The 9,608-nt window shown below is 37.8% G+C and overlaps 1 protein-coding gene across 1 annotated transcript; it reads right to left on the bottom strand.

The window, feature by feature from the left end:
• Nucleotides 1-778: 778 nt before the first annotated feature.
• Nucleotides 779-1,684, bottom strand: LOC138352256 (uncharacterized). Its single transcript, XM_069304612.1, has one exon. It carries the CDS (start codon nt 1,682-1,684, stop codon nt 779-781), a length of 906 nt encoding a protein of 301 aa, XP_069160713.1.
• Nucleotides 1,685-9,608: the final 7,924 nt, after the last annotated feature.

The following is a 9,608-nucleotide window of genomic DNA, read 5'->3' as shown; positions in this document are numbered from 1 at the left end:
GTCCGTAGGAATCTTATCCACTACCACCGCATGGATTGGGCTAGCAGAGGATCCTAGTCTAACTAGTAATTTAACTACCTTGTAGTCACGTGGTCCACTATTTGATAGGAAACCAGAAATGTTTAACTTCACACTTTTGGAAGGTTTTAAATTTAAATCATCTACCAACTGTTGTGTGATGAAGGTTTTTTGGGAACCTTGGTCAAAGAGACCTCTACTGTTAATCCTAGATCTTCGGTTTATTAATTTAAGCTGAGCGGTAGGCAAGGTTGTACTGTTGCCTGACTCAGTAGCGAGTACATTCACTTCGTGATGTACTTTACAATATTGCACTGAAGTAGAATTAGTAAAATTCTCTCCAGTGGTCATAGTTGGTGTAGGAGATTTCCTACATAAGGCGTAGTGGTGTACACCCTGTTTACAACGGTTGCAAGTACGTAGTGGTACTGCACATTTCTTGGGATCATGAGAACCCATACATCTAGTGCATTTATGCAATTCCTGTAACCTTTTAATCCTAGCATTATAAGTAGGATAAACTGAGCATTGGTATGCAGTATGCCCTTGATTGCAGAGCAGACACTTTCTCTCTTTGTTTGACTTGTTCTCTTTATTAGACAAGTCGTGGGTCATCTCAGAAGGAGACACCGAATATGTACCTACAATTCCACTTCTTTTCCCAGTGGATAGAGTAGTTTTTGATGTAAATTTATTAGACTTGTTTAAAGTCTGTTTAGGTTTGATAGAAGTGTCAACTTGAGTTGAGCTACGATGAGAGTTAGTAGAGGAGTTTGTAACTTTCTCCCCGTCTTGATTGGCTCTTTGTCTTTCGACTAAGGTATGTAGACCTTCTGTGATTTCTTTCAGTCAAAAAGGTCGTATTGTAAATAGTACACAACTTATCTAAAGTTTCTCTTGGTAATTTTCGTTTAATAACTACTTTAGTCATCCATTCGGCTGACTGTATTTGGACTTTAAGGCTTAAGGCCTTGAGTAAAGACTCTAACTCTAGTCTGAAATTTTGGAGAGACTCTGCAGAATTATTAGCAGAGGGTAAATCTAGCAATTTTTGAACTAAGACAGTAACAGTTCTCTCCTTGTTATCGTAGTTGGTTTGGAGCAATTGTACAGCTGATGCGTAACCATCACTGGTCAGTGTTATATTGGAGATTACTTTCAAGGCTTCCTTTCTTAACAGGCCTTGTAAATAAGTGAATTTGGTGGTTTGAGGAATGTTAGTTTTAGAGTCTACTGCATCTACGAACTTACTCCAAAAATCATCCCAACTTTCGTTCTCATCACCAGAGAATGTGGGTATGTTGATTTGAGGTAATTTAACCTCAGGATCTGTACGTACAGTGGAAGTTACTGTCAGCTTGTTTTTAGCAATTTGCTTCTTATAGGGTAGAAGCTTAACTCGAATATCTTCTTCATACTGAGCTAACTCATCTATAACCTCATCAAGTTCACTACTCTCTATAGAGGTTGATTGCAGTTCGGTCAAATACAAATTCATGTGTTGCTTAATATGAGCAAATTTACTTTCAGCAACTTGTAATAAATCCTCTAATTCAAAGTAATCAACCGTTGACTGTTGTGACAGATTTTGACATTTATTAATCTGTCGGGTCAAATGACCTTTCAGACCAACAAGGGTCCTTTTCATTTTGGTAGCCGTATCCATCTTGTTGGGTAAAGGCTGATTGGTCAGTAAATACTTATTACTGAAGTAACTGGGATACTGATTCATTCAGTGGGTTTCAATATCAATGGGAATAGCCTAATATACTTGTATAGACTATGGGTTTACCTACCTAACACGAAATAGCTAGATATTTTGTGTACTGTCTGAATCTCACCACTAGTTCTCGACCGGTTAGCTCATCCATATCACCATCAGAGTTAATGGAGATAATCCAGCAATACACAAAATAGATACACAAAATAATGCATACAAGAGAAATATTATGGAGACACTCCAATCAGAGTTATCTCAAAATTTATCCCACCCTATAGAGGGTCAGCACAGATAATATAATATACACACAACACTGACTAGTTTTAGATCTAGTTGTAATAATTCCTAACTAAGAACTATAAATTATTTAGTCTGGGCTTGTACCAAATTCAGCACAATCTCAGCCTAAATTCTACCTAATAACATGGGTAAAGATTATTGTGGTGCAATAAGGTAAATATAGTTATGCTGTATTTGTTTTATAAGAGTGCTCTTGCACACACAGGTGAATAATTATGTACAGTTAAGTTTGGCTTGCTAGCCACAGCCTTTTGTGATGGTTGATGGTGTTAATTAACTTGTCAACCACATGCAACCTAGATTCCCCTGACAAATGTACACCGTCTCTGTTCAGGTTCTGTCTGTAAGGTCTGGCTGTAAATTGGATATATGTGGCATCCAATCTCACTCGTTTTTTCAGCCTGAAATTTATGTACTTAGCAGCTCTCAGGTAGTATTCCGGAGTTACTCCCCAACGATTATCTTGGCTTGGTTGGCGAGGCTCCACTAATGTGAATACTACTGATTCACTGATGAGCTTGAAAGAAGAAATTATGTTTTTGAGGTGTTTGATCACCTCGGCTGGATGACGAGTGGGGTGAATGTCATTGCCACCTAAGTATATAATGGTTAGATGGTGAGGCCACTCTAACGCAGGTGTTAGGGTGGTGTTATTGTAAAAGTTATGAGCTGTTGCTCCTGGTGACCTAAAGATTCTCACCTCGGTGTGAGGTATAGGTCTAAGTGTTGTGGGTAATTGGCTATGACCCACTAAAGCTACTTTATACATGAGGTAAAAGTAGCAATATGTTAGTGTGATCTAGGCTAACTGATGTGTTACAATGTTAGTTGACACAATTAATTAAATAGTTAGTCTAGCTTCTATCACACAAGGATTAGTTATTAATGGTTAATAATTTAATTATAAATTTAATGCCTATCCGGTTCGAAGGACCATAATGTGGGATATTTGGGTTTGATTCTGATTAATTAATAATTAAAATAATAAATTAAATTACGAAGGACCACCCGCTTTTAAAGTAAAGAGGGAAACTGAGAATTTCAGATCATTAGATAAAATTCTAGAGAAAACCAGTGACTATGGATATGACTAGAAAGTATGATCATAAGAATAATTAATGGGCTGTATTATTAAAGAAACAAACCTCAAACACCTACATTGGGGGGTTATTACTGGAGGTCAGTACGTCCAGGAATCAGTGTGGTTCGTTCACTAATTCAATTAATAATAATCTAATCCTATAAATAATGCTGAATATAATATTATTCATATAAAGAAGAGCATGAATATGAGCATAGTAATGAGTTACAGTAAATCACACATTATGTTGAACATTCTGAATGTATCAAATTGCTAGAATATGGAAAAAAGAAATAAGCCTTAGCTTGTAGTAGGTTCCTTTAGATAACCCTGGAAGTCCTCTTAATCTCCAAGTCTGGTACACTGACGAATGGCTCGGTTAACATGGAGAAGACAGCATGAGGAATTCGTCTCTCGAGCTGCAAGATAAATAACTACCAGTAGCAATTGATTTAACTACTCAATTCATATTCAAGATTATTGATATCTACAGATGGAATTCTAATCACCTGTTATTAGGTGTTATCTCGCTGCGTGACGCGCAATCACCCCGCTATTATTAAACCTGTAAATGATGCATCAAATAAAAGGTACTTAGCTGTGGGCACTGTATAAGTATTAAGATTGCCGTAATTTCGCATCCCAGGCTCCGGTGAACCTATCCTGGATTGATGCGTTTCAAGCTGGCTGATCACGTGTCGTCAGGAACCAAGTCTAGGGTCCCTCTTTTAACACCAGCACTAGTTGAAGATATTATCTGCAAGGTCGTTCACGCCTCACAGTGGCGGCTTTCATCTGCGGATGAATAACACCTGCCCGATTTGCTGGGCAATGGCGTCGTTTTTGAGTACGGTAAGTGCAGTTCTACCTCCTTCCGGCTCTGCACGTGTCCGCGTCCCGACTGAGGATGGCGTCCCCCAACCCACGCCGAGTCGTCATTCATAACACAAATTATTTTCTTGAACATTAATATTTCTCGCATTCGCGCTTGAAACTCTAAAGACTGGACGGGTTTATTATTTAGAGGAACGAAATATTATTATTTAACTATTTAAGAATAGTAAATATATAAGGGAGAGGAATTAATGTCTCCCCATGGCATTCATTAATGACGTTAACACTAAAGCGAGGTAGACGCTATGATTCTAACGCTCTATTCGGCTTTTAGTTAGAGAACAATTCGTCTGCAATCAGTTGTCCTACAGAATGCTTTAATTATGGAGAATCGTATTTAATTCTCACACAAATTGAATATAAGGTGTTTTACTGTAAAGAAATCTGACGCAATACTGGCGTCAGGTGACATGAGAATTCTAGCCTAATGCACAGATGAATTATTAGTACAGGAGAATTCTACGAGTTGTTAATTTTACTTACTACAATATTAAGTATGGTTAGTAATAAGTAATGAGAATACAACAATGCTGTATTCGATGTCGGAAATATCCAACACTACCTAACCTAACCTAACCTATCTTTATAGGTTAGGTTAGGTTAGGTAGCCGAAAAAGTTAGGTTAGGTTAGGTTAGGTAGGCGAAAAACAAATAATTCATGAAAACTTGGCTTATTAGGCAAATTGGGCCTTGTATAGTAGGCTGAGAAGTGCGTTCTGGCTACTAGGTACGACATATATGTATATATATATATATATATATATATATATATATATATATATATATATATATATATATATATATATATATATATATATATATATATATATATATATATATATATATATATATATATATATATATATATATATATATATGTCGTACCTAGTAGCCAGAACACGCTTCTCAGCCTACTATGCAAGGCCCGATTTGCATAATAAGCCAAGTTTTCATGAATTATTTATTTTTCGACTACGTAACCTACCTAACCTAACCTAACCTAACTTTTTCGGCTACCTAACCTAACCTGACCCAAAAACATAGGTTAGGTTAGGTTAGGTAGGGTTGGTTAGGTTCGGTCATATATCTACGTTAATATTAACTCCAGTAAAAAAACATTGACCTCACACATAATGAAATGGGTAGCTTTACCTTCTCATAAGAAAAAAATTAGAGAAAATATATTAATTCATGAAAACTTGGCTTATTAGGCAAATCGGGCCTCGCATAGTAGGCTGAGAAGTGCGTTCTGGCTACTAGGTACGACATATATATATATATATATATATATATATATATATATATATATATATATATATATATATATATATATATATATATATATATATATATATATATATATATATATATATATATATATATATATATATATATGTCGTACCGAGTAGCCAGAACGCACTTCTCAGCCTACTATGCAAGGCCCAATTTGCTTAATAAGCCAAGTTTTCATGAATCAATTGTTTTTCGACTACTTAACCTAACCTGACCTAACTTTTTCGGATACCTAACCTAACCTAACCTATAAAGATAGGTTAGATTAGGTTAGGTAGGGTTAGTTAGGTTCGGTCATATATCTACGTTAATTTTAACTCCAATAAAAAAAAAAATTGACCTCATACATAATAAAATGGGTAGCTTTATCATTTCATAAGAAAAAAATTTGAGAAGATATATTAATTCAGGAAAACTTGGCTTATTAGGCAAATCGGGCCTTGCATAGTACGCTGAGAAAGGCATTCTGGCTACTAGGTACGACATATATATATATATATATATATATATATATATATATATATATATATATATATATATATATATATATATATATATATAAATATATATATATATATATATATATATATATATATATATTATATATATATATATATATATATATATATATATATATATATATATATATATATATATATATATATATATATAAGGCACAACTCTCCTAAACACGAGAGTGAAGTATACAACTTTAGAACACTTTCCCACCAGGAGACTCGAACCCTAGCCAGCACAGAAGCCTTCCAGCAACTGGCATAACTGGTACGCCTTAACCCGCTCCACCACCAGCTCAGACCCTTAAAAGAGATGGTAATTTCGGAGTATTTAAATACACCAAAGATCACCACCTCCCAAGAGCACTAGAGCAAGTGAGGGGTCATTTAGACGTTTATTTCATCAAGTCCCTGTTAATATGGGAAGACACAGTGTCTATGCTTAAGGCACAACTCTCCTAAACACAAGAGTGAAGTATACAACTTTAGAACACTTTCCCACCAGGAGACTCGAACCCTAGCCAGCACAGAAGCCTTCCAGCAACTGGCATAACTGGTACGCCTTAACCCGCTCCACCACCAGCTCAGACCCTTAAAAGAGATGGTAATTTCGGAGTATTTAAATACACCAAAGATCACCACCTCCCAAGAGCACTAGAGCAAGTGAGGGGTCATTTAGACGTTTATTTCATCAAGTCCCTGTTAATATGGGAAGACACAGTGTCTATGCTTAAGGCACAACTCTCCTAAACACGAGAGTGAAGTATACAACTTTAGAACACTTTCCCACCAGGCGACTCGAACCCTAGCCAGCACAGAAGCCTTCCAGCAACTGGCATAACTGGTACGCCTTAACCCGCTCCACCACCAGCTCAGACCCTTAAAAGAGATGGTAATTTCGGAGTATTTAAATACACCAAAGATCACCACCTCCCAAGAGCACTAGAGCAAGTGAGGGGTCATTTAGACGTTTATTTCATCAAGTCCCTGTTAATATGGGAAGACACAGTGTCTATGCTTAAGGCACAACTCTCCTAAACACGAGAGTGAAGTATACAACTTTAGAACACTTTCCCACCAGGAGACTCGAACCCTAGCCAGCACAGAAGCCTTCCAGCAACTGGCATAACTGGTACGCCTTAACCCACTCCACCACCAGCTCAGACCCTTAAAAGAGATGGTAATTTCGGAGTATTTAAATACACCAAAGATCACCACCTCCCAAGAGCACTAGAGCAAGTGAGGGGTCATTTAGACGTTTATTTCATCAAGTCCCTGTTAATATGGGAAGACACAGTGTCTATGCTTAAGGCACAACTCTCCTAAACACGAGAGTGAAGTATACAACTTTAGAACACTTTCCCACCAGGAGACTCGAACCCTAGCCAGCACAGAAGCCTTCCAGCAACTGGCATAACTGGTACGCCTTAACCCGCTCCACCACCAGCTCAGACCCTTAAAAGAGATGGTAATTTCGGAGTACTTAAATACACCAAAGATCACCACCTCCCAAGAGCACTAGAGCAAGTGAGGGGTCATTTAGACGTTTATTTCATCAAGTCCCTGTTAATATGGGAAGACACAGTGTCTATGCTTAAGGCACAACTCTCCTAAACACGAGAGTGAAGTATACAACTTTAGAACACTTTCCCACCAGGAGACTCGAACCCTAGCCAGCACAGAAGCCTTCCAGCAACTGGCATAACTGATACGCCTTAACCCGCTCCACCACCAGCTCAGACCCTTAAAAGAGATGGTAATTTCGGAGTATTTAAATACACCAAAGATCACCACCTCCCAAGAGCACTAGAGCAAGTGAGGGGTCATTTAGACGTTTATTTCATCAAGTCCCTGTTAATATGGGAAGACACAGTGTCTATGCTTAAGGCACAACTCTCCTAAACACGAGAGTGAAGTATACAACTTTAGAACACTTTCCCAAAAGGAGACTCGAACCCTAGCCAGCACAGAAGCCTTCCAGCAACTGGCATAACTGGTACGCCTTAACCCGCTCCACCACCAGCTCAGACCCTTAAAAGAGATGGTAATTTCGGAGTATTTAAATACACCAAAGATCACCACCTCCCAAGAGCACTAGAGCAAGTGAGGGGTCATTTAGACGTTTATTTCATCAAGTTCCTGTTAATATGGGAAGACACAGTGTCTATGCTTAAGGCACAACTCTCCTAAACACGAGAGTGAAGTATACAACTTTAGAACACTTTCCCACCAGGAGACTCGAACCCTAGCCAGCACAGAAGCCTTCCAGCAACTGGCATAACTGGTACGCCTTAACCCGCTTAACGTCGTCTATGCCTTTAAATGCCCACTTGGGGACTGTAAGCTCCAAAAAACCCAGTATATAGGCAAGACAACAACATCTCTTTCTAGGCGTTTAACGATGCATAAGCAACAGGGCTCCATTAAGGAACATATAATCTCTTCCCACAACCAAACCATCGCCAGAGAAATCCTAGTAAACAACACAGAAATCATCGATAGATACAGCGATAGCAGACGGCTTGACGTTTGCGAGGCACTGCACATTAAGAATTCAACACCAGCAATCAACAGCCAATTAATGCACAACTATATTCTACCCACCTCAAGACTCCGCTCCAATATAGAAGCATCAAGAAATATGGACCAATAGGCTTTCTACAATCACTTCCATTTCAATACCCATTGTTTCGTATTCTGTCTTGTGTTGATGAAATTAATACCCTATTAAATACAACCTCACCCCATCCACCTCACTCAAATGTAGATATAAACAAATCGGAGATATGTAAGTTCTATTCAGTTGTGTATGTGCAAAGTCTTTGAAAATGTAATAAGTTTTACGAAACGCGCTCAAGTGTCGCATCAGACTAGAAATAAAAATGAATTTTGGAGAATTGATTTTTGAATTACCTCCAACAGTGAAAAGAAATGTACGAAAGATTGAGGAAATTCGTGTTAGAATTATTAATCTTACTTTTTCGGTCATATTTAATAATATATATATATATATATATATATATATATATATATATATATATATATATATATATATATATATATATATATATATATATATATATGCAATTGACGATCACAAAACACTGATCATTTTATGCGGAAAATCCACAGAGAAATATGAAATGAGGTGAACGTTTCGGCTTTGTTAAAGCCTTTGTCAACACCAGACTGACTAAAGGAGAAGGGAGAAGGGGAGGATATATAGGCCAACACCTGACCAACCCATCCCTAGGGAAAGAATTAACCAGAAACAGGTATAGCTTAGCTTAGAATGGTAACTCATTGGTGGTACCTTATGCGAATGGACTTGAAAAATTGTCTCTGATTTTTAAGAAACTTAATATAAATTTGGTGTTCACTAATAGTTCGATCATATCCAATTTAATAAAAAACTCCCCTGATACAGCAGGTTGTGTGTATTCGATTACCTGCAATGATTGTGATTCTGTGTACTGTGAATTCTGTGTTCCCCCCCCCCCTTATATTTCTCCCACGCCTGCTGTAAGAGTCATGTCCACTTTACCCGAGCGTTCTCTACGTCGCAGGCATCAGTTTGATATATGTGGGAGAGTGTAGTGTTCTCGAGGTGGCGAGAAATTCGTGAAAGAAAAGTATTTTGGACTGTGGTATAGGCCCTTTAAGAAGCCAATATGGCGCGGGCTCCTCCGTTTTGCCGCCAAAACTGTGTGACGTCAGTGGCACCAGATTGGTCACCGACAGCGATGTGGCACAGGGAGCCAATGAAAACCTCCCTTGGCAAGTATGA

The sequence above is a fragment of the Procambarus clarkii genome, chromosome 5, assembly GCF_040958095.1.
Source record: "Procambarus clarkii isolate CNS0578487 chromosome 5, FALCON_Pclarkii_2.0, whole genome shotgun sequence".
Taxonomy (NCBI): Eukaryota; Metazoa; Arthropoda; class Malacostraca; order Decapoda; family Cambaridae; genus Procambarus; species Procambarus clarkii.
Note: the sequence above shows the minus strand (reverse complement) of the source record. Positions and strands in the feature narration are given on the sequence as shown.

Coding starts and splice junctions, on each gene's coding strand:
- LOC138352256 (XM_069304612.1), bottom strand. CDS start 1,684: ATGGATACGGCTACCAAAATGAAAAGGACCCTTGTTGGTCTGAAAGGT.